At 52.2% G+C, this 24,024-nt stretch overlaps 2 protein-coding genes across 2 annotated transcripts; one reads left to right on the forward strand and one right to left on the reverse strand.

The window, feature by feature from the left end:
* The first annotated feature begins 135 nt into the window (after positions 1-135).
* Positions 136-9,510, forward strand: ZSWIM7 (zinc finger SWIM-type containing 7). The gene is made up of 5 exons (XM_026036964.1): positions 136-211; positions 2,083-2,104; positions 4,718-4,820; positions 8,289-8,393; positions 9,187-9,510. The coding sequence occupies exons 1-5, from the start codon at positions 136-138 to the stop codon at positions 9,301-9,303; spliced, it is 423 nt and encodes a 140-aa protein (XP_025892749.1). The 3' UTR covers positions 9,304-9,510.
* A 998-nt stretch (positions 9,511-10,508) lies between these two features.
* On the reverse strand, positions 10,509-23,711 carry ADORA2B (adenosine A2b receptor). The gene is made up of 2 exons (XM_026036963.1): positions 23,335-23,711; positions 10,509-13,939 (listed from the first exon to the last, which is right to left on the reverse strand). Exons 1-2 carry the CDS (start codon positions 23,697-23,699, stop codon positions 13,246-13,248), a joined length of 1,059 nt encoding a protein of 352 aa, XP_025892748.1. The 5' UTR covers positions 23,700-23,711; the 3' UTR covers positions 10,509-13,245.
* Between the last annotated feature and the right edge of the window lie 313 nt (positions 23,712-24,024).

A 24,024-nucleotide genomic window follows, 5' to 3' on the forward strand; every position in this document is an offset into this window, starting at 1 on the left:
CAGCATCCTGCGCGGGCCCTTTAAGAGCGCGGCGCGTGACGCGGCGCGGCGCGACGTGACGTGGCGTGGGGCGCGCGTTGCCATGGGGACGCGCGGGCCGGCCGCGGCCTAGCGCCTGCCGCGGGGCCTGGCGCCATGGGCAGCGCCGTGGCGGCCGCGGGCGAGGAGCTGCTCGCGGAGATCGGGAGCGCGTTCGCGCAGGCCGCGCACGGTACGGAGCCCGGAGCAGGGCTGCCCGGCACGGGGCGGCGCGGGAGGTGGCGCGGCCGCTTTCCTCATGCGTTTGTGCTGAAAGAATATCCAGAATACAGAATATCCGGAATATTCAGAATATCCAGAATACAGAATATCCAGAATATTCAGAATATTCAGAATATTCAGCATAAACAGCGTTGTTCACGTGTGCTTGTTGGCTGCTGCATAGTGGTTCTTGTTGCGAGAACAGAGGAGTCCAAAGAAGAGAAGAGGATAAAAAAGAGAATAAAAGACATCTATAAAGAGAATCTTTAGATTCTCTAAAAAGCATAAAGAGAATCTTTAGATTCTCTAAAGAAAATAGTGGAGTCTTGCCTGTGTTAAAAGGACCAAACATGCAGGGAAACCCCTAGCACCACGTTTGGGAGAGCAAGGGGTACTTGCAACGTGGATAGTATCAGGTTGGGATAAATCCAAAATCTATGTGTGATTTCTTTTAAAATAGCTTTATAAATCCCGTCGTAAGCTAGAAAAAAAAGAATCCATGTCGCTTTGAAGGTACACTGCTCTGTAAAGCACCTAATGTTGTGCTGTGGTACAAGCAGGAATGGAGCTGCCACTTCGGAGACTTAGGTGAAAGGTGGAAGAGTCAAACCAACAACTGCCTAAGTTCCAGAGAATCATTTGGATCATTAGGAGGATTTTACAGACAAAAGTCACAGCCTTCCATGAGAATATAAATAGTACACTGTGTCCCTTTAGTGATAACAAAAGGTCACATTAGCTAATAACAGCCTAACTTGTTAGTTAAAGCAGACTGTTTTCCCTGAATGTAATTTTCCATCTTAACAAGAAGTTCCAGTAAATTGAGGCATTATGTTTCTATGTATTAAAAGCTATAAACTAGCAGAGTCCTGCAGGACTATGTTGGGAAAAGAACAACATAGTTAAAAGTTTTGATGCCACAAAGTTCTCAACCCGTGCCAAAAGAGTTTCAGGGAAGCCAATATATATATTTTTAACCAGCTTCTTAAAGCTGCAGAGCAAGTTGTTCAGGCTACATCCCTTTTTACGTGCTTTTAAAACCAGGATGTTATAAAAATAGTGTATTTTGACTTCTGCGTTTCTTTTTAAAATTACTCCCCATAGCTCTGACTGTATATGTAATATATTTTTAATTGTCATACTTCGTAAACGTGTTGTGTATAAGCAGTCACATGGAAAGCGCATAGTTTATATTTGGTAGGGTTTTTTGACCACCAGAACAAATGTAATTTACAATTTGTTTAAGAATGTTTGAGGAAATGCAGTTCCTGTGCTAACTGCGTTGGAAGCAGCTTTTGGAGTGGAGATCAGGTAGGTGCAAGGAGAGGCCTGGAGCTGTGGAGCAGGAGTCAGACCCGGCCTGCGGAGAGGCAGCGCTGCCAGGAAAAGAGGGTCTGCCAGGAAAAGAGGGATGGGGTATGGGAGGTACAGGACTGCAAGTGAGGGGTGAGTGCACTCCTGGAAATGGCATTTTTCAGAGTTTCAGTTCCATTCACACAACAAGGAATTAGGAGGAAAAGGAAAGATGCCTGACTCTTGTTTCTGCACAGGTTTCATGGAACCTGAGCTGTTCAGGCAGGGGTGCTCAGAGCTAGAGCTCCCACTGTGGAAGGTGAGGGAAGCAACTCCCATGCACTGCCAGGTCTCCTTTCCCAACGCTGCCTTGACTGCAGCTTTCTGCCATAGCAAACTGTTTTGCTGGGCCTTGTTGCCTGTTTGGTGACCACTGAGGCTGGCTAGAGCCCTGCAGGGTTTACGAGCCTTCCTGTGAGGCTGTGATGTCTAAGTCTCACACAGGGGAAGTTCAGCAAAATCACACGTCTTTTCTTTTTGTTGTTACAGTTCCCGATGAATTGCTCCTGGGGTAAGTATCTTTTGCTTTAGTTCTTGTCCCAAATGTTCTGCTAAAGGACAATAAATAATCTGTGTTATCATATTATTGCTGTTTTTTTTTCCTGTTTTTGCCTAGTACATGTTTCTCATGCATTATTGCTAAATGCTTTTGCAAAAAGACTATCTCTAGGGATTTTCCAAAGATTCATGAAATTGTCTCACTATCACTGAATCTCCTGTGATGACCTGCTCTAATTTGGGATGGATTAGACATGCAGAAACCCAGAATGTTTCAGCAGAGCTCTGAGTCCACCCTCAGACCTGGGATGAGTTTTCTGTGGAAGCAGACAGTGTTTCAGATGATTCCACTGCATCTCCACTGCCTTCTTTTTGTGAGCACAGCAGCATCCTGAGATCTTTTCCTGTGTTAGAGACACAGAAGAAGAAAAGCAAATGTATCATCTGTCTGCAAAAGAATATTGTCACCTTGAAGATTACCTTAGAGTTTTCTTCTTTTTTGAAACTCTGAGGTCAATTTTCTCCCCTCCTTGCATAGACTGAAGCTTAGGAATAAGTCAGTCATGCCCAAGAAGATATATTGAAGATATATTCTCCCCAAAGATATATTGAAACTTTTGTAGCCCTCACTAGTCAATGGTGGTGGCAGAGGAAAGGTACTGTCAGTGTGATAAAGCCTCTTCATTTTCCTCTTCAGCTCTGTGTCTTTGTCTGCTTCTAAATTAGCCAGGAGAGGAGGTCACCAGGAACCTTTCAAGCCTCAATATCTTTGAGTCTAAACCAATCCAACATAGCACTCTCTGCCTGTAAAAGGTATGCATGCTGGCTCCTCTTCTGGGACTGTGGTGACCCTTAAACACTGAGATTGTATTTGACAAGTCTCATACCTTTTTGTTGCCTTCTTGTCATAAAAGGAAAGAGGAGGAAAGAAATTCCCTTGTTAAGTTTAGTAACGGTTGGGTGGTAACACTTGGCAGGCGGATTGCTCTCAATTCCCTTTGACCAGGGGCTCAGAAGTACTCTCATTTCATTTCTGAATCTCTTCCAAATCTCTCTAGTCCCTGAATTCCCTTTGGGCATTCCCCTTTCTTATTTCCTGTTAGACTGATCAAAGTATATACACAATGAAAGAATTCCCCAAATTGGAAAGAGTTACTGAAATTCATTAGTCTCAGCCCACTTGTAGTCCCAAACCTAATCATTAAGGAATGTCTTACACTGAGTGTTCCCCACCCACCTCTCAGTCCATCAAATGAAGTCAATCTGTATTGCCTTTAGTTTTTGCTGCTTAAGATCTACCCTTCCTGGAATAAGCCTGTCTGCTTGGCTTGTTATCAGTGAGATTGACTCAAATACATAGGTCAAATACTGAGACGCCCAAGCTCTGTCTTGGCTCTTTGTGTCTTGACTGGAATTGGAAATGTTCCTCTGCTTTCTTTTGTTCATGTTTTGAAATATCCTTTCATCACTGCTGATTTCCTCGTTGTTTACCTTTGTAGCTAATCTAGACTACACAAATTTTTCCCAGTGGATAAAAGATTAAAAATTATCTCTGTTACCCCTGAACTCTTTGGAATGCAGTCAAAGCAGAAGGATGTACAGATATAGAATAACTTTTAAGCCTAAGAGCTGTCTGGACATTAGGGTAAAGATCCAGGTCTCCATATTTGACATACAGTTTAGCACATACCCGTGCATCTGGAGACACAATCCTTCTTGAACTGTGCTTATTGCAGGATTAGAGATGTAAAACTGCTGCTGTTCATTGCTCCACATGTAGCAGAGTGTCTGCAGTGCTCCCTGGATGGGGAGGAATGCCAACCAAAAGGCTGATCAGGTCACTCTAAGGACCTTCCTCCACATACTTCTTTTGTGGTCATCTGTGACCTGTAAAGGGCCTCTGTCAAGCCAAAAGTACTGCCTAAAGATAACTTTTCACCTACATGGCTAACAACTTCTCACCTACATGCCTCTACCTAACGTGCCTCACAACCATACAGACTGAATGTTAAAATCTGACTTTTGTATCTTTGTCGCTCTTTGTCTCATTTTAGTTCAGGACAGGAACCACTTCATGTCCTGTTTGTGTAACACAAACAGAATTGTGTTCATAGTACTGAATTGTGGTCACAGTACTAAAGAAATAGATCAATTGTAATCTGACCATGTAAGAAAAATCCTTAAAATGCCTTGTAATTAAATTCTAGCAGCGTAAGAGATGTGGAAATGTTTAGGAACAGCTTGAAAATGTAGAAGTTATTTTAAGAATATCAAAAGCCACGTAGATGCACAGAGTAGCCAGCAGGATGGAGGCTGTCCTTAAGGACTGCGTCCCTTCCATCTTCCAAGACAGTGGCTTGGAAGCTGAGATGCCTCCAGGGTGTCTTAGAGAGCTGGAGAGTCACTTTGTGAAAGTCAGAAAAAAAATGAGAATGACTTAGAAGGTTTGTTACTTGATAGGCTAGTTAATGGGCCTGCAAATGGTAGGATTTTGAGTTGCAATCGGAGCCTTTGGCTGCAGCCTTCTGCAGTCTATAGGGTGAAATTCTATATTAAGGCTAAGCCCGATAAATAAGATTCTCATTTTGCGGTGTGACCTAACTGGATACGTAACGTTGTCTTTCAGATTGAAGTTTTTATTTGGCCCCTGTGCTCTCCCAGCTTTGGACTTGGTGGATCAACGTTCGGTCACCCGAGTTGTGTCCCCCAGTGGAAGGACTGCATACCAGGTACACTCCGTTTCCCCTGTTCCACCACAGTTTTGATGATTGTATGAAGCAAGGGGCTGACCTCTCTGTTGGAGGCAGTCCTGTTGGTTGACAGGACAACCTCTTGTTGGTTGATTTTATCTACTGCTGGCCCTGCTAATCTGCTCGACTGTTCACTGGCAAAGAGCAGGTGGCAGAACTGCTCCTCTCCTACCTCTGCAGGTGGAGTGAGCCTCTGGTTCCCCTAAGCATAAGGAATCACTGGAAAGGAAAGTCAGGGTCAGTCACTAGGGATCAATATGGGAGAAGCCCCATTTTTAGCCCGGCACTGCCTGAGGGATGGCTGTGACCTGAGCAGTCCCTCTGCATCACCAGAGGTCTGGTGCTTGTGTCCTCCTACACGAAGTTCTTCCTCCCTGCAGGTGCAGATGTCCTTCTGAGCAACATTCCTCTTCACTGAAGCCTGATTGCCGATTAAGGCCATGCTGATGAGTTCATTAACAGAGGAATCTGAAGGGCTACTTTCTCTGGGGGTGGGAGGCTGGTCCCATTGCGAAATTCTTCGTCGACACAGCTGTCTGAGAGGCTGAAACAGAGCAGAGCCTCCCCTGGGGCTGCTGGCTGGAACGGTGACAGGAACACAACCAGGGTCGTAGAAACCGAAGCACTGAGTGGGACACTGCACTCTGAGTAGCTGGGTAGTGTCACTAACTCTTGTTTCATGTGTGTGGTGTAAACATATCCCAGCTGTGTGCGCTTCTGTCTCAGCAGAGAAGCATGCCCGGTGCCGAGCGGGGTGTGGGGGGATATCCGTTGCTGTTTGGAACGAATGCACAGTCATCCATCCTCTTTCCCCAGAAAGCCTTATCTGCATTGCTGTTCACACCCAAAGGTGCTTGAGCTGAGATTTATGATGGTATCTTTGCTCTCAGCTGAATGTAGAGAACTTTTCTCCTTGGGACTGTGACTCTGGTCCTGTTGTGGATCTCTCCTGAGTCCTCATAGCCAAATCTGAGTTGTCGATACTCTGCAGGCTAAAATGCCCTTTGTGTTGCATGTCAAGCAGCACATCTTGGACACTGCTTCAGGGGTAAATGATTCTCTTCAGACAGGTCTCAGGACTGCCTGTAGTTTAGGCAGGTCTTGCCTGAGAAGGAAGAAGTCCTCAGTGAAGTGAAGGCTGTGATTTGTTCTTTAACGCCCAGGTATTAATGCCCCTGCTACGTACTGCAGAGGTAGCACTGGTGCAGGGGGTGTTGCTCCAGGGCTGATATTTCCCCAGAGCTGTAGCTGTTAATCATCCTAGAAGGAACTGTTAGTGTCTGTCTGCACTGCAGGCTCAACCGCTGTAACTCCACAACAGAGGTGAGTGTTACCTGGTGCACGGCCACGGGGCAGAGATGGGGAGGGATCCTGGCCAGCTGGTGCTGTGCTGCTTCCAGTGTGAGGCGGTTGGTGGCTGCTGCTGGATCATCGGGTAGGTGGGCCTGGGTTGCAGAAATGCTGTGAGAGTAGAGCCAGCTAGCGGGGAAAGAGGCAGCGCTCCAGGCCTCCCTCCAGCTGTCACCTGGTTGTTCACACCCTGCATTTTTATTGGATTCTTCTCTATAATTTCTTTTAAAAACAAATTTCCTAGAACTCTGTGGCATCCTGCCCCACTGTGAGGAGTAGAGCACCAGGTCCTGGTACAGACACATGGTGCTGCCCAGTTGTATGTTGGTGGCAGCAATAGCTACCACATAGTGTCAGAGCTGGACGTCCTGTGTCCCAGCACCCTGGCAGTGACACTGCCACCAAGGTCATTCATCCTTTGTGCAGCCAGCGAGGCGCCTGCAGATGAAAGTAGTGAGAGGAAGTCTCACGGCCAAGAAAGCACCCTGGTTCTTGGGCTGACCTCAGCAGGACAAAAGTGGAGACACCTTTTCCACTTGGTCTTTGGATTTTACATTCTGCCTTATTAGGCAATAGCTGCATTCTTGCCATCTAGGTCGGGACAGGAGAACTCTAAACTCAGCCCAAATCTGGCAGTGTCTGTGTTTCCCCCCCCCTCCTCAAAAGAAAACACTTCTGAAGGAAAGGCACCATCAGAATACTTCATCTTGGAAAAAAAAACAATCAAAGGGGCTGGAGAAAAACAAATTTATCATAAGTGAAACAAACAGCCAGGAGAAAAGGCAGGGCCCAGGGTAAAGGACAGACTCTGAAGAACGCCTAGCTCCCCCTGAAATGGGACTGCAGATCTTGCGTCCTGAGTCTGCTAGGAGAGGTGGGAGATATGAGGGGTAGAAACTTCCTGGGAAAGCTCCTCCTTGTGCACATCACCTGCCAGGTTCCCAAAGTAGCTTTCGAAGAGCTATTTCCTGGTCTTGCAGAAAACAAAAGAGAAATAATCCCTCAGATGGCTTTTCTGCACTGTGCGGGCAGCTCCAGCAACAGCCACCTGCACTGTTTGCCTGCAGCTTTGCACACTGGAAGTGTATCCTCCCCTTGCCTGTGTCCAACACCAGTGGTGCAGAGATGTGTCTTGGTACCGGCCTTACAGAGAGCAGCATGTGGGAAAGGGAGACAGTGCTGTTCCCAAAGCAGAGGTGGAGCAGGGAGGCTTCTTCTCTGGAGACTTGAACTTTGTTTATTCAGACAAAGCTGGATTCCAATAGCTGCAGCTGCTTGTGGGAGCAAAACAGCAGGAGCCCTTGCAGCCTCCAGCCACAGGCGCTGTTCAGAAAGGCCTTGCTTGCACTCACTGCTTTGCTCCTTCCACTGTGGTGGCCCCAGGTTCACATATGAGCTTTCTGTGATGAAGTAGCCCTGATCATCTTCAACCCTCCAGTGCTTCTGCCAGTACTGTAGGAGGGAGCTTGTGGTGTCAGCTTAGGGCAGGGAAGGGGTCTGTGCTCCCTGGTGCTGCCTTTTTCCTCATCTCTCTGCAGCAGGTGAGTGGCCGGAGCAGAGTGTAGGGGTGCTCCCACAGGGAGACTTTCCTTTCCAGTAGAAAGGAAACATGTAGAACACTGTAAGAGAGCTGTGGATTTTCTTGCTTCCTGTGGATCCCTGGAAAATGAGGCAGGGGGATGGAGCGTGGCTGTGCACTGTCACCCGTGGCTGAAGAACAAATGCCAGGGGATGGTGTTTCTGTACGTGGGTCAGTGCTGCCTTCCCCTCAGATTCTGCCTTGCCGACACATGGACTTGTGGGCTGCCCAGTATCTTCCCCACTCTGTCCCCGTGTGCCATGCTGGCACTGGTGCTGTCCCCTGGGGCCTTGGCCTGCTGGCTGTGGGGAGACGATGCGCTCTGCTGCCTTTATGTCTTAGCCCCTATGCTCTCCAGGGAATAACTGCTGCAGTGTTCAGGCCCTTCGTGTTTGCAGCACCTCTTTGCCTGACGTATGCTGTGAGTCACTGAGGGGAGGAAGCACATCAGGCCAAGTACAGGCTGGGAATCTGAGAAATGGAAAGACTCCCACCTCACCCACGTGCCTTTGTTTCAGGTCCTCGGGAGTTCAGGCAAGCTCTACACCTGCTATAGTTCCTGCCACTTCTGCACGTGTCCTGCCTTCGATTTCACTGTACTGCAGAAGAACGAGAGCCTTCTGGTGAGTTGCCTGCTAACTATAACCAAGGACAGGGAGGGAGGAGAAGGCTCTGCTGAGCAATCCTCCTTGAATCCAAGCACCCTAAAGTTTCCAAGGGAGCAAACATGAATGTTAAATTGGCCATGCAGGCTGCAGCTAACCCAGCATGTAGTCAGGCCTCTGGGAGTCACTGTGTCTGGCTGGAGCTCACCCTACATGGGTGTGGGAGGGCTTTTCTTCTTAATTACACATCAATATTCTGATAAGAGGTGAAGAATCCTTGTTCTCTTGGAGCAAGGGCCGCTGCTGTAACTGTGGCATGGAGTCTGGCTGATGAAGTGGTGTGGTAAACCCAGGGCCAGTGAGGAAGGACTCGGGGTAACTAAATGGCTCATAGGTGTCCACCCACACCAACCATCCCTTCCTCCAGGGGAAACCTTCTGTTCCAGGAGCTTCCCAACCTGGACAGTCATTTTGTAGAGGACCTTGTGGAGTGTGTGAATGCTGCCAGGCAGCCCCGAATCAGCTGTTGTTCATTATAGCCTGAACCTGCCAGCTCTTGTGTCCAGTATGGAGAAGGCACTAGGATCTAGTAATGCTCTGCAGTGTGTCAGAATCCCATAACATGTTATCCTGATGTTGGAATTGACCTGGAGCCAGCGGGCACTCCAGCCTGTGCTAATGCTTGCAGTGCTCATTGCCTCTGACAGGGATGAGCTCTTCATTAAACACAACCTGGCCAGGATGGATTTTTGTGGCTCCCACATGTGGTGTGATGCTCCTGCTGTTAACACATCCATTCTCCTGTTTGCAGTGCAAACATATACTCGCCGTCTACCTCAGCCAGGCCATGGGAGCATGCCAGGAGCTAAGTGTCTCTGAGGAGCAGCTTACAAACATCTTACTGGCTGAGGATGAGGAAGAAGGATGAAGGATTTGGATGGGATGCAGGTGTGCTTTCTCTCTACCCTTTCAGCTGCTCTGAGAGGAATAATAGGCATTCTTACTGTCAAGAGAGCTGTCAAATGTTCATTTTGGCTAGTAGATTTATTTCTGTGCTGCACCCAAGCATGACATTAAATGACATCCTTGCACTGATGGACTAACTAATAAATGCATGGGCATGAGCAGAAACAGCTGACATCAGCCTGTCCACTGGTTTTAAATTGACCCAATTCAGACAAGCCAACCACTACATGCTGGCAAGCAAAACGAGAGGTTGTGGAACCTTTTTCCCATGTGAGAATCCCCTCTAGGATTATTGTCTTTTTTCCTCCAAGTTGGAGTTGGGTTGAAGCTGTCCCCCTTCTCAGTCTGGGGTGCAGTTGGCTATGGTTCTGATTGGTAAGTGGTGTTGCCAAGCTGAGAGAGCCGCCTTTGTAGAGCTGGAGCAAGGCAGGGCAAAAGGGAAAACTGCTGCTCCCCCTATCCTGCACACCAGGAACGTCCTCACCCAGCGCCGAGCCGGGCCCTGTGACTACCCGCCCGTGCCCTGCAGCAGGTCCGCGTTGTGCTTCAGCTTGTATGAAACACTGCCTGAACACTGAAAGAAATGACAGCGCACAGGCTGAGCCAGGTTGTGTAGGTGGTAAATGAGGCATTCTGTATGGAAATAACAAAGTTACTGCAATTACAAAATCTGAGCAACAAGAGAACACATCAATCCTATTTACATCAGAGCGGTAGTGAGTGATTGCTGAGCATTTACAGCTGCACTCACCACAGAAAGGTCCTCAGCCACTTTCACTTCACATTTTTATAGAAACCTTCAGAGCTTATTTTTTGTGTTTGTGTTGGAGGCAGTTCTGTTTTTATTTTGCCTTCAAATGACTTAGGCTCAGGTCCATGAAGGCACTCATGTGCCAAAATACCACAGTGACCTGGGCCACAGTTAATGGCTAGCAGCCCAAGGGCGCATTCATGCCAAGGAAACAGCACGTCTGTCTACAGGAATTCTGGCTCACAAGAGGCATATGAAGGTGGCCATAGAGGATGCTGATCTGCAGTACAAGGTGCCACATACAGGCACGTGTTCTGCAAGCAGCTCTTGCCCTGAATTGCAGTACTGTGGGGTTCAGTCTGTTCTCTGCAGTCCGGATTTTGGTTCATTTTCAGACAACAGGAGAGGAGGGATTACATTTTTTATTGGAAGGATAAGTGTGGCTTGCAACCACTTTGCAACACTGCCAGACCTGCAGGTGAAACCTTGGTTGTTTCCAGCTATGATTAACAGGAGGAACACAGCCAAAGATAATAAGGAAGGGAAGGAATGAAGTAAGGAGAGCCAAACACTGCCGAAATGGCAGGAGGGAGGTGGATACATCCGTTAGCTGGACCATGAACAGGGCAGATGCAGCAAAGCTGAATGGGGATGTTAAAGGAGAAGCACTTGGGACAGTAACTTTAACTATTCGGATTCTTTTTGGAAATGCCAGTATCTGAGATACCCAAACCAGCTGCAGCTGAATGTGGATATAACCTAAGCATCTGCAGGCCCATTCAGAGCTTGCTGGTGATTCACCAAGGTTTGGGCCAGGCTCTGTCTATCTGTTGAGCTGCTAAATACAAAGCATTTACATTCACCACTTGTTAGAGAACTGGCCCCTGTGTGCATGCTGGGCCTGGGATCCCACCTGCAGTGATCTCCTTGCAGATCACATCAGCTGGCCGAGCAGATGCTGCTGCAGCAGAACTTGTTCAGATTCAGATTTTAAGGGCTTGTTTTCAGTTGATTTTACAGGTTATTTGTCATCTATATATTCCAAAGAAATAAAGCTCTGAAGGGGGGGAAGGGAAGGAAGGGGGATGTGTCTTATGTTGCATCACCCCTATAGTGCAATACAGTTAGAAAAAAAGGGAAAAAAAAGCTGATATCTCTATAGTTCAAGTGCAATTTTTTAGGGCCATACTGTTCTACAGATCACAGTCTCCCCACTGGGCCTGTCCTCCAGGATGTGGATGTGTTTACATTTCCCTACCTGCAACCTCACTGTGAAATGACTGCTTCCTATCTCTGTCTCCTGTCGTGGATTAGGAAGGTCAGTTAAACCATATTCTTGCACTCCAGCTTACCAGCAGTCATAGTGATCATAGTGCTTCTTTCGGCGTGGAGTGCTACAGGAAGAAATGCTACCACTTTTCAGCCCCTGAAGTGCCATCAGGTCAAACTCCTGATTTTAAGTAGGCTACAAATGTAGCAGATCTGACCTAGTCTTTGATCTGTCCTTTAACAAAACGTTTTTGCTTCCACAGCCACTTTATGGCCAGAGCAGTAGCATGGTGTGCTTCATGTCTGAGTATTATCAGTCAAGCACAGACGTGTCTCTGTGCTAGAATCAGCTTTGGGGCATGAAGGAGGGAGCCTCATGTTTTGTCTGACTCCCTTTCCTCACCCCATTTCTTTCAGTTGTGGAATGAACTGCCCAGCTGGAGGATACCAGAAACACTGGTTCACTTACACTAGTGCTGTAGTCTCAATGCAATTTGGAGAGTACTAGTATTTTGGAAAATAATGCACTGTTCCTTCTACCTTCCTATAGTTTTGTATGCCATAGTTACATAGCAAATCAGGTGCAGTAATTAAAAAATGAACTGCGGCTGTGGGAGGTTACTAATTTGCAGTGCAATTTAAGACCACTCTGCAGCTGAGTGGGCCTTTTCTTTTAAAAGGCCAGGGCTCGGCAGTTAAAGTCAAGGCTAGAAAATCTATGGTATGAACTTATTTCCCAAAGAGCTCAGCCAAGACCAGCTCCTGGGCCAACACATTCTAGTTTCTCAGGCAAAATAGTTCCTTTCCAGTGCCTTTTGCTGCTGATGTAGGTCCGAATAAAACCTCCCCACTGCTAGAAAAAGAGCACTCTCGGCTTCGGAGGCTTACTAGGATATCCATGAACCCCAGCAAGATCAAGTTCTAGGAATCAGGTGAGCTGTCACAGCAAAAAGCCTGCACTTGTGGAAGCAGTGCAGGTCTGTCAAGTTTTGACTTGAGAGCAAAGTCGAACTGTAGAGATCTGTCACCAAGGGAGTGTTTCCACTAACCTCAGAGACTTTGGACCACACTATCTGTGACTGCTTTGATGCTTCTGCCTTCTGAATTTTGAAAACAGAAATCCCATTTGATAACAAACCTGAAGCATTGGTCTAAAGAATTCAATAAATCCAGTAGAACAAAGTGCTTTAAAGACAATAAGACTGCTAATGTCTTATTCAGTCAGCCTTTTCCTAACATTTTAGCATTTTGTATGTAGGGCTTCTGTATTGGGGCAAAAATACATGGCCAGCTAATGAACTTGTTTTCCCATTAGCACAATCACTTCCCTCCAAGCCTGGAAACACAGACTCAGTTTCACACCAGCAATTGGTCAAAGTAAGACTTTTTCCCATCAGAGAATACGAGCTGCATCAAACAATTGATGGAATAATTAGGGTATTACCAAAGTGCTGTCAAGTATGGACTTAAAGAACAACTCAAAAACAGACACAAAATTATTACTAAGTGAATTAAAAGAATAAAAAAATAATCATAATAAAAATAAAGATCCTAGGACTTGACATGAGCAGCACAATTGGGGAAACACCCCCAGCAGGTGGGTCTTCCATAGTCAATGTCTGACCTGGAAAAGAAAGACATACAATAAGATCAACAGCACTCATGGAACCTGGGTTACAGTAGAGGGGGAGCTGCACGCAGTCTCTCCAGTCAGGTTATTCCTCTAGGAGGCACTATGTTAATAAAAAAAATAAAAAAATACAGCTGCATAACTGCATAGTGGTCGTCTCTGAGCGCTCCTCTAGGAGTTAGCTGTTCCCATAGGCACAAGGAAGGGTAGTGTCAGGGACAAACTGCAAAATCCTAGGAGCAGGACCTGCAAGGTCAGATGGTCACAGAGGCTGTTGCAGAGTTAATGTTGGAGACAGTCAGGTGCTGGTTGTTGTCAGTGGAGCACTTGGGCAAGTCGTCTGCCTTACACAGGATCTTGGAGAGGATCTTGCGGAATGTGTAGCGGAAGTCCCTGATCCTGTAGGCATAGATGATGGGATTGATGACAGAGTTGGCATGGGAGAGGATGATGGCCATGTACATCACCCACTCGGGCTTGGATCTGGAGAAGTCCTCATGGAAGAGTGTGATGCAGTTCAAGATATGCAGGGGCAGCCAACAAAAAGCAAAAAGTCCTACGATGATGGCCAGAGACTTGGCTGCATGAACCTCCTTCTGTAGTGTGGTCTTGGAGTTGCCCATCAGTTCAATCTGATGCAGCTGTTTGCAGGCGACCATGAATATCTTGACATAGATTCCAAGCATGATCACGAGTGGAAGCAGCACACAACCAAAGAAGTTGAAGTACACCATGTAGCTCATCGTCACCACGTTCTCAAAGAGGCATGAGATGAAGCAGCCATGGTGGTCATTCTCAGTGGCAGCCCCTGTCTCATTGGTGGCGTTGGGACACCCACTCATGGCTTTATTCCAGCCCATAAGCGGAGTCAGTCCAATTCCAAAGGACAGGACCCACAGCACAGCGATGAGTCCTCTTGCCCGCTTCCCAGTTACCAGACTATTATACCTACGGAATCAAGAACAAAACCCAAATGGAGCCATTAAGTAAACGAATGCTCATCACGTCATCTGCATTCTGGCCCACATCACACCAGCCCCACCTGCACCCGTGCAGGAACCCACCTATGTGATCATTTTGGGGGAAATAATCTCAAGTCTGCACTGTGCCTGCACACAGGGTTTAAATGGGGAGGAGGTTCGCTGGCCGTTCCTGCAAGGTGCCGAGCACTGCCCCTTGCCCACGAACATCAGCCCTGTGAAAGGTAAGGACTTGCATTCTTAGAAGGGCTTTATCGCTGCATGTCCCTAAACCACCGGCCGCAGAGAGCTCGAGTACGGAAGGATGGCGCATTCTGCAACCAGCGTAGGCTCCTGCTCTGAGCATCCAGTGCTGGGCAGGCCAGGGCATGCGTGGACTTCTGGGCTGACCTGCTCCATGGAGCCAAGTCTGGCTCTCAGCTCCACACCATAGCAGGCAGCCAAGGACCTGGCCAGCAGCACCACATGTTCTCACAGCCTTTATACCACGGCCAACCTGCTTCAGCTTGGGCTGCTTTGTGCCTGCAGCGGCCCCATAATGTAACATTGCTCCCTGTGCTACCTCATATATTAATGTGGGAAGCACATGTGTGTGTGGAAACTGTGGATCCTACGAGCTTCCCAAACAGTGCAATTGCTGGCTTCCACACCAGGATGCAGCCCACGCTAGGTTGTTGTGGTTGGATAACAAATACCCTGAAAGGCTTCTCTGTGCCAGCAGCCAAAAGCAACTGCTAATGATAGATTCCTTAAGAGATGTACAAGGCCGGGCTGTGTCGCTCTTCAGTCCTGGATCTGAATCCAGGATCCCTGATCTATGGGAGCTGGAAATGCTGGGCAGTTCTCCCTGCTTTCGCCTTCCCTGCATTGCGCAGCCTTCACTGTTGTCAAGTGATGCTTGTGCTCTGCTGACCTACACTAAGTGGGTCTCGAGGTCTGTGGTCTTAGGTAGGTGCCTTCCTTGGGCACCTGCTGCTCCCAGGGTGCTGGGCCGATGCCCGGCGGTGGCTCGGGGACGTTGCAGAGGCCGGCACTGCCCCTGCACCTTTCCCAGCACCAAGGGCTGGGTGTCTTCATGGCCAAGAAAGGCCGGGTGCCCCCCAGGTGCCCGGAGAAGCAAACGGAGCTGGAACCGAGACAGTGGAACAGCGACGATGAGCTGCTTGGGATGCACTTAGGCGAGAGCCCAATCCCAAAGCATTAGTCGGAGCTCTCTGCAGGGATGGCAAGAGCGCAGCGGTTGCCAGACGGACAACATGCAAAATCCATTACTGTCCTATCTATAGCAAATTAGCATCTCCTGGCCTGCCATGCGTGTGTCCCCCCGCCCCTCCGCAGCGCCTGTTTACTCTGGCCTCCCTGCCCGGCTCCTCCTCGCCCGGGAACGCTTGTTCTCAATTTCTTCCGGCCCGCGAGGCAGCGCGGGGTTGGATTCCCACAGAACTGCAGCTGTGTGTGAATCACCCGGCCGCGCGTGTGTCCGGCCGTCCCCCTGCCCCGCGAGGCCGGCGGCGGCGGAGCCGGCGCGCGGGGGAAGCGGCGGCAGCCCCGGCCGCGCGGGGCGGCCCCAGAAGCTGCAACCACCGAGGGCCTTTTCCTGCGCTTTGGTCTCATTATTACTAACCTCCCACCACTTCAGAAGGTGAGAAATGATGAGCAGCGAGGCCAGGCCCCTGTTCTCACAGGCCTGTGTGAAGTGCCCGTTTTCAGGAGCCTGACCCGATTTGGGGTGGAGGGTGCTCAAGATGCGATTTGGGGCCGTATCCTGGAAATCCCACCGCCTCTAGGCCTCAATCAGCAAAGTCAGAGTTTCCAAAGGTTCTGTCTAGCCATGTCCCCCCTTAGGGGAAGACGTGGTGGGAATTCAAGTGGGGCTACTCAGTCGCAGTGAACGATGTGTCCCTTAGACTAGCTCCAGTGACACCTCGCAGGCGCGCTGCAAATTCCTCCCAGCAACTCTCCATACAGAGGATCAGCAGCAGATAACTCTGTGCTCAAGAAACGTCTCCCTGCTGCAACTGTCCAGACAGGCAGGCGAGGAAAAGGCCCTGCAGAAACCTGGCTGCGGAGCTGCAGCCCAGAAGCGGCCAAAGTGGCATTTAGGATAATTTGGTGTGCTACATTTTTCACTAATTGCCTTGCTGTTAATAAACTTGTTGGCTGGGACATTGCCCGTAGTGGCCTGCCGTCAGGGGAAGGTAAGCACATGCCTAACAATGCAGACCTGCCCAGCCGTTATCAGATGAAGGTGCTAGTGCCGCGCTCGTGCGGGAGCAGCACCGGGGGGTGCAGCGGGCAGCGCCGCGGGGCTCCCTCCTGCAGGGATCTCGGCCAGCAGGAGCAGGAGGGGCCCGACTGGCATCTCCTGTGCACTGCAAAACATGGACAGGCAGCAAGGAACCCAGAGCTTTCCACAGCTCTGAGCATTCCAGCAAAACCCCTCCTCACCCTCCTAGGCGTAACATCATTAGGCAAGCAACTATTAAAGTAAATTTACTCACCTAAGTCTGCCCAATTAATGCATAACAAATATTGAATCTCCTCTGTGTTTCTGCCTACAGGCATCAAGAGGTTCTTTAATGTAAATACCAGCTGAATATTTTGAAATGATTTATTGAGATCAAATAACCTGGTGATACATTAGCTCCTTCTGCATAGCCGGGCAGCCTCTTAACGGGCGTAATCGCGATCGATCAGCCAATTAGCCCCGGCTGCGCTCGGGCAGCGCCTCTGCCCAGGGGCTCCCTGGTGCCTGGTCCCTCCACGGGGATGTGGTGGCAAATGCCGTGTTTTATTTTTTCCTGGAGGAGCATCACGCCTGAAATGCCCGTGCTGCACTTTAGTGCAGGGCGCTGGACGGCTCTGCCTTCTCCAGTGCTTCTGCTTGGTAGGCTGGCCCCTTTTTAGAAGGAAACAAGTCGCTTTTGCTTTTGCGCTGTTGTCGGATGGAGCCAGCAAGACGCCAGGATGGCCGGGTGGGCGCTACGCACAGCTGGACACACAGAGCTGGTGGCTCCAACCCTGCACACGTTTGGTGGCCAGCAGCGCTCTGCGCTTGCCCCCAGCTGGCACCGCAGGGCTGGGGGTCTGCAGGGCTGGGGGTCTGCAGGGCTGGGGGTCTGCAGGGCTCTACGAGTCCAGCACAGCCCGGAGGTGACTGCGTTCGCCCCGGCACACGGCTGCTGCTCTGCACGGCGCTGCCCTGCTCTGCTCTGCTCTGCCCTGCTCTGCTCTGCTCTCCATTGCCCTACACGGCTCTGCTCAGCTGCTCTGCACAGGAAGCTTGTGCCAGTTCTGCCCCCAAAGCAGGTTCTGCTGAGCAATTTCCGTCCTTAAACTCACAGATGCCCGGTTAGACGGGTGAGTGCAGAGCCACAGCGGTGACTGCAGCGCCGGGCGGCCGCGGGCGGGACGGGGCTGCGGGGCGGCGCTCGGCTCGTCTGCTCCGGCCCCGCTTCGCCCGCGTCCCGGCCGGCGGCCGCGGCGGGTTGACCACATGGAGAGTCTGCGGCGCGGGACCGTGCACGTGCTTGGCTGCAAACAGGCAGTGACAATTGATATATTTCTATTTTAAGTGTAAAGGAAAATACACAGACACCTCCATTCACGAGGGGAGAGCTGGCTGCCAAGCATTGTATGCTCGGCATTGTATCCTCATCATTTACTTGCAGCTTCACCAAGCATCTTGCTGTCTTTTTTTTTGCAATATAGTGGCACGAAATGAGTGTCATTGCTGCTGCTGTCTGCTCCGTGCACCGCCATGGAAAGGAGATCACATCTCAGCTGAGAACTCCTGGCAGAACATCTTTAACGAACCATAAATTACACCTTGGAGAGGGAAAAAAAAGAAACAAGAAAAAAGGCTGTGCTATTTTACCAGGAAGGAGTTGGCGGGAGAGAGATAAATCTGATTAGTGGTTACAATATCAGCTAAGGAAGGAGGACATCTGGGTTTCTCCGTATCCAGTTGTAGACAAATCACTTCCTCTCCACATCTGTGCCTGCGCGGGGAGAGCGGCAGCGTCCCCCGCACGCCCTGCCGGCCTTCCCGTCCTCCCCGCGCCCGGGGGGCCGCAGCGACGGGCGGCCGCTTCGCAGCCCGGCACACACGGGGCCTGGACCCTGCCCTCGGCACAACCCGCGGGCAGCAGCCGGAGGAACCGCCGCGCTCGCCCGGCAGGAGCCCTTGGCAGCTCGCAGCGCGGTGCCAGCAGCGCCCGCCCACCCACAACCTGTTGTAACCGAGCGGCTGCTGCGGCGCCGCGTGTGGCACCGGCCTCGCACCTGGGGCTGCTCAGGCCTCCAGGGCTCCATCCTGGCGGATGCTGCTCAAATCCGCTGGCTCTTCCCATTCCGCTTGGAGCGGGTGCCCAGCGAGGTCACTGGCTGCACGCTCCAGCCTTTCTGCCGCTATGTTGTGGTTTGGCCTCAGTGTGGAACAAAAGCTGAAGAGGAGCCACGTGAGCAAGTGAGGCCGGGCTCCCTGCGCCTGCCCCGGACCATTCCTGTGGCCCCATTCCTGTAGGATGCAGCGCCCGGCGCGGTGCTGCCTTGGCCCCGGGCAGGAGCAGAGCAGCCGCTGTGGGCCAGCGCCGGCCACCGTGCGGCTCACCTGAGGGGCAGCTGCGTTCAGGGCAGCTCCTGGAGCACGAAGGGCACCGGGGCGGCAGGACGGGCACCGCGGGAGGCGGGAATGTGGGAGGCTGCAGCCACGGCCTGAAGCGCCCTGCAGAACGGCGGGCAGGGCGCGATGGGAGCCGGGGCGCCCCAATTCAGGTCAGCTGAACACAGGACGCGGCGGCAGAGCGCAGCGGCCCAGCGCCGGGCCCTGCTTGCCAAGGGCACCCGCACGCGGGCGGTTCTCGTGCCTCTCATGAGGCACAACCAGGCTGCAGGGCAGCGAGAAGCCTCCCCACATCCCAGCCCTGAGGCTCCGGGCTCTCATGGACGGCGGTGCCTGGAGCTGCGCCAAGGGAAACACGACGGCAGCTCCGCACTCGGGCGCTAGCGCTCTGACACGGGGGGGCTTCAGCACCCAGGGTGCCTCTGAGGCAGGGCCGGGCCCTTCATTACCCCATTACCTACACAACAGCCCTTAGTCCCTGAGCACAAACCTGGCTGCTAAGAGCACCACAAGCCGCAAGTCTTGGAGCTCTTCCCAGGCACCAGCCTCCAGGCAGGACGATGTGATCGGCTGCAGCGGGGCCCGGGGCAGAGGATTTTCCTCATTCCAAAGCTCCCAGTGGCACCAGACCTCCCAAGGGCAACCACAGGGAGCTCCCGGACACCCAGGCTAACGAGCCCAGGAAAATGAGGTGGGAGCCCTGAGTCATAGGGAGCTACAGCAGCGCGAACCGCACAGAGCAGCCGGGCAACACCCTCGGGCAGGGAGTGCACAAGCGCCGCTGGAGCACCCTTGTGTAATGAAACACCGCGGCGCCGGGGCTGGAGGGGCGGCCGGCAGCGCCGCAGCGGTCCTGGGGTCTGTGGCACATTCGGGGCACGGGAAGCGCCGCCCGTGCCGGCCCTCGCCGCATCCCCTCTGCCCACGGGGCCGGGGGCTCGCGGGTTGTCTGCAGCTTGTGCCTAGGCCTGGTCTCAGCCAGAGGCTTAGGAGGATAATCCGCTCCTGGGCGTGTAGGAGGGCTGACGTGTGACGGGCAAAGCCGCGGGAGCAGATGGCACCAAGGGCCGGCAGAGCCGCGCGCCGGGCTGCTAATCCCGGGCGTCTCGCTGAGCGCGGCCGCCCGGAGCACGAGAGCGGAGCACGACGGCCCCGACCGCTCCTCACCACAGTGCTCAGAAGGTCCAAAGCAAAATTCTGCTAGATTTAAAACTCGTCTTTTTCACTTCAAAAATTAGCCCACTTTCTTAATGCACAAAATTGACCAAAACTGAAAAAAAATCCCCCAAATCCAAGCTCTGTGTTCTGTGCCAGCCCAGAGTGTTCTGCCCTCAGCCTGCAAAGGGCCCTGGAAGGTGGTGCAGCCTCGGGCTGCTCCGGCTCCAGCTGCATCCCAGCAGCATCTTCCCTGCTCCATGTGGAGGCAAAGGGCTCCAAGGCGGCTTCCCGGCGGGGTTGGCGTCTGGTAGCAAGTGCGAGCCCAAGGGCAGGAGCGGGTGCTGCTCCGGCGCGAGCTGTGCGCTCACGTGGGCGCCACCAATGCGCAACACACGGGTTTCCCTTCGGAAAGGAAATGAAGCAAGGGCGAAAGGAGGAAGAGCGGCTGCAATTCTCCACCTGCCCCCGAGAGCTGCAAACGCCGGCGCTGGCAGGGGAGGCCCAAGGCGCTCAAGAGGATTTGCCCTCCCTGGGGGCTCTAGCTCTTCCTCTGTTCATAAATTCCCAACAGTCGGCTTTGCTGAGGGCGCAATGGGAAGCGGGGCAGGGGCTCCACGTGCCCCTGTCCTCTCGCACACAAGTTCCTGACACGCTCATTGCAGGACTGTCCTTGCCTACAACCATGAGCCCAACCGAAGGCTGTCGGTTGATGCTAATAGGAGTGGAAGATGTTTTGACACCTCCAGAGCTTCCTTGGCTCCCTGTTATGGGCCTGACGGGTGAAATCGGCCCCTGGAGAAAACCAGCAAGCCAAAGCCTAGCACGGCCCACGCGGGACCTGGCTTCCCAGGACAAATGTCCTGCTGCCAGATTGCCCGGCTCCGGCGCCGCGAGGAGCGGGGCGCTCCGGGAGGGCTCCGGGCTGCAGCGGGAGCCGAGCCGGATGCCGGGAAGGGTCCGGTGTTTGGGAGCAGGAGCCACGTCCTGGCGCCAGGGCCAGGAGGCAGCGGCTGCAGGAAAGGGGCTGGAGCAGCGGCCGCACGAGCTGGAATGGGCCGGTAGGGCCGGGGGGTCTTGAAAAGGGGTAAAACTGACTAAAACAAACAGCAGCTTCAAGGGACATAAAGTCTGCATGACTTCATGTCAAATCCAGAAAATATTTATAGCCAGAGGAGGGAGGATTCTCAAGCGCCATTTTTACATTTTAGAAGAGTTGTTTTTTTTTTTTTTTTTTTTTTAAATTTCTGCATGAGAATGTATTGGTTCCTTTCCGGCGAGGTCGCAGCAACACAGGAAGGGTTAAGCAACGCGCAAACTCTGCACCAGAAGCCCCAAACCTCCCTGCTGTGGCCTGACAGACACAATGTTCTGAAAATCCCTCTTCCCGATGGGATTCTTTGGTCCGGAGCTGGGAATGCCGTTACTCTGCAGGCAGCCTCCCCGCGCACGTCGCCACCAGCTGTGTCCGTGCTCAGACAACGTGTTGGTCATTGCGGCTCGGGCAGGTCGGGCTGCGCTGGCTACAAGGCTGGACATCCAGGGCCTGCTAGCAGGCTCTGCACTGGTCTCCAGAACTAGTATTTTAGTGATATTGAAACTTCTTTTTCTGAAAATCTTAATTCCTACAAGCAGATCAGCAACTTTTCCTATCTCCTCCCAGAAACTGTGGCTGCATCTACCCAGAACAGGTCGTTGGACAAGTCACCTACCTGCTCCTGAAACCAAGAGCTGCCCATTGGCCCCCTGTCCTAGCAGCCCGTAACCCACCGGCCCCTTGAGGTGCTTCTATTTTGTAGCTCCCCTTTTAGATCACAGGAACCTCTAAGCTGAAACAAAGTTTAATACAAAACCCAAAAATCTAAATCACATTTCAGAGCAGATCGGGTTTGAACTCATTCTACAGCTCAAAGGGCTGGACGTGTCCAGTTAGGAAGCAGGTCCAGGAATGGAGACATCTGTGCAAAAGGAATGAAAGCACTAGCCTAAAACGAGGTGGAAAAACGATGTTGCGAAAGCACCCTGAAACAAGGCAGATGTGCCTGGGATTTTATCCCCCACAGGTGCATAAATGGGCCAAAAGTCTAGCAAATTAGCTGGAAAGCAAGAGTGTGGAAAAGAAAATAAAGAAAGAGCGAGCAAAGGAAATTCTTTCTTTCTTGTCAGTTGTCAAAATCGCTTCCCTCTGTGCAAACACGTCCCCCCAGGCACATCTGCGCTGCTGCTCTCGCTGCGGAGCAGGCACTGAACTCAAACCGTTCGACTTCCTGGGCCAAGCACTGCTAAACCCAGGCAGGGTGCAAAGGAAGACGGGTGCAATTAGCACCCACGCGCCAACATCGCGCCTGCGATGGCTGGTGCGATTAAACCGAAACATAAAAAAGCTGAGACGGCTTCATAGCCGCCGCTCTGCTGCTAGACCCCATTCCAGGAAAGCCCCAAAGGGCTGGGTGAGTCACCCAAGCTCCTGTATCCGAGGGCAGCGCCAGCAGCTCCGGGCTCGGAGACTCGGGCAGCGGCTGCAGGCGCTGCAGGTCACACAGCTGCTCCCGTGGTTGCTACCCCCCAATATCTGCCCTGTTTCCCCCCAGATCCCACCTCGGACCATCCCCTCGAGCAGTCCCGGGCTCCCATTCTTGGGGAGGGACAAGAGACACACGATTAAGACAAGCAGGTCACTGTAACCCAAAATCCAGAGCTCTGGAGCACTTCAGCTGAGGAAGTTGCTGCACTAACTCACTGTTAAAGTGCCTGTAAAATATATTTAGCACATATTGTCCCGTTCATTGCAAAGTCTCCTGGATGAGATGCAGTCTCAGTTAAGGTCTGTGAACCGGGCTTGTATGAACATCTGAACTGTAAAGTTTGGAAAACTGGGGTGCAAAATCCCTTCTACGTCCCTCTCTGCCGGTGTGTGCCCGGAGCTGACGCCTCGTGAGGGTAACTGAATCACACACCCATTCACAGAGCACTCAGGAAAAGGCGCCTTTGTGAGCACGGAAACGTTTTCAGCATCTTGCACTTTCCTCCTGTTCATTTTATTTCCCTTAAGCACCGAAAGAGCCTGTTTAGCCCTAGACCTTGCTGGAGATGTAGGCACATGCAACGTCATTTAAAGCTCCAGTTAAGGCGACTCTCTGCTTTTCTGAAAGCATTGCTCGCTTAGAGGGAACTCTAAAGGGACAGCCTGCAAAGTGACTTCGTCAATAGGTTGGGAAGTGAAAAGAAAAAGTGGTGTTTCATTACCTGGGAGATGTCCGGATACCACAGTAATGCAGGCTCTATAAATACCTACATAGATTAGCTAGACTTACCCTTAGCTCCCTCCTGCATCACCGTGTAGCCCCCCAGGAAGACACTGATCCTCCCAAGACAAATATCCTTAAGAAACTGAGCTCCTGAGGGTACTTTGGAGTACGTGACCCGAGCGCGATCCCAGCCCTGCAACAAGTGACATCTCTGGCAGTTGTGAGCAACCTCTTACGGGAACACGGGCGCCCGGCATTCCCCCCTGCTAAAGCAAGGAAAGTCACCGTCTCTTCTGCCAGGGAATGGGGCATTTTGCCCGTCCTCCCGGCTCTTACCTCAGAGGGATCTTGATAGCCAGGTACCTGTCGATGGCCACCGCCAGCAAGCTGAAAATGGAGCTTTGGGTCAGCACCAGCACGAAGCAGGCAAAGAAGAGGCAGCTGTGGAAATCCGCCTGGAAGCCGATGCTGATGGTGATGGCAAAAGGGATGGCGAGCAGCCCCACGGCGATGTCGGCCACGGCCAGGGACACCAGGAAATAGTTGGTGGCGTTCTTCAGGGTGCTGTTGATGGCCACAGCCCAGCACACGAGGACGTTGCCGGCGATGGAGAGCACGGCGATGATGAGCTCCAGCGCGATGTAGGTGGTTTTCATAGTGTCCATGGCGAGCGGCCAGGCCGGCGAGCTGGAGCCGTTCATGGGAGCACCGAGCGGCCAGGGGGCAGCGCTGCCCGCGCAGCAACACCCATGTCCGGGCTGCGGGGCCGGAGGGGCGCGGGGAGCCCCGGGCCGCGGCCCCGCGCTGCCCGTCCCGCCCGGGCCCCGGGGGGCATCGGCGGCGGCCGCGCTCAGCGCAGCGGCCCGGAGCGCGAGCGCGGGGCCATGCGGGCCGGGCCGCCGCGGGATGCTCCGCTCCGCTGCGCTGCGCTGCGCTGCGCGGAAAGGCGCTGCCGGCCGCGCCGCGGCTATTTCTGCACATGGGGCGAGCGGCGCGGGGCGGGGAGCGCGGAGCGGAGCGGAGCGG

Source organism: Nothoprocta perdicaria, unplaced genomic scaffold (assembly GCF_003342845.1).
Source record: "Nothoprocta perdicaria isolate Ctin4 unplaced genomic scaffold, notPer1 scaffold_189, whole genome shotgun sequence".
Classification (NCBI taxonomy): Eukaryota; Metazoa; Chordata; class Aves; order Tinamiformes; family Tinamidae; genus Nothoprocta; species Nothoprocta perdicaria.

Coding starts and splice junctions, on each gene's coding strand:
- ADORA2B (XM_026036963.1), bottom strand. CDS start 23,699: ATGAACGGCTCCAGCTCGCCGGCCTGGCCGCTCGCCATGGACACTATG. Junction 13,940..23,334: donor GCTATCAAGATCCCTCTGAG/GTAAGAGCCGGG, acceptor TTGATTCCGTAG/GTATAATAGTCTGGTAACTG.
- ZSWIM7 (XM_026036964.1), top strand. CDS start 136: ATGGGCAGCGCCGTGGCGGCCGCGGGCGAGGAGCTGCTCGCGGAGATC. Junction 212..2,082: donor GTTCGCGCAGGCCGCGCACG/GTACGGAGCCCG, acceptor TTGTTGTTACAG/TTCCCGATGAATTGCTCCTG. Junction 4,821..8,288: donor GTGGAAGGACTGCATACCAG/GTACACTCCGTT, acceptor CCTTTGTTTCAG/GTCCTCGGGAGTTCAGGCAA.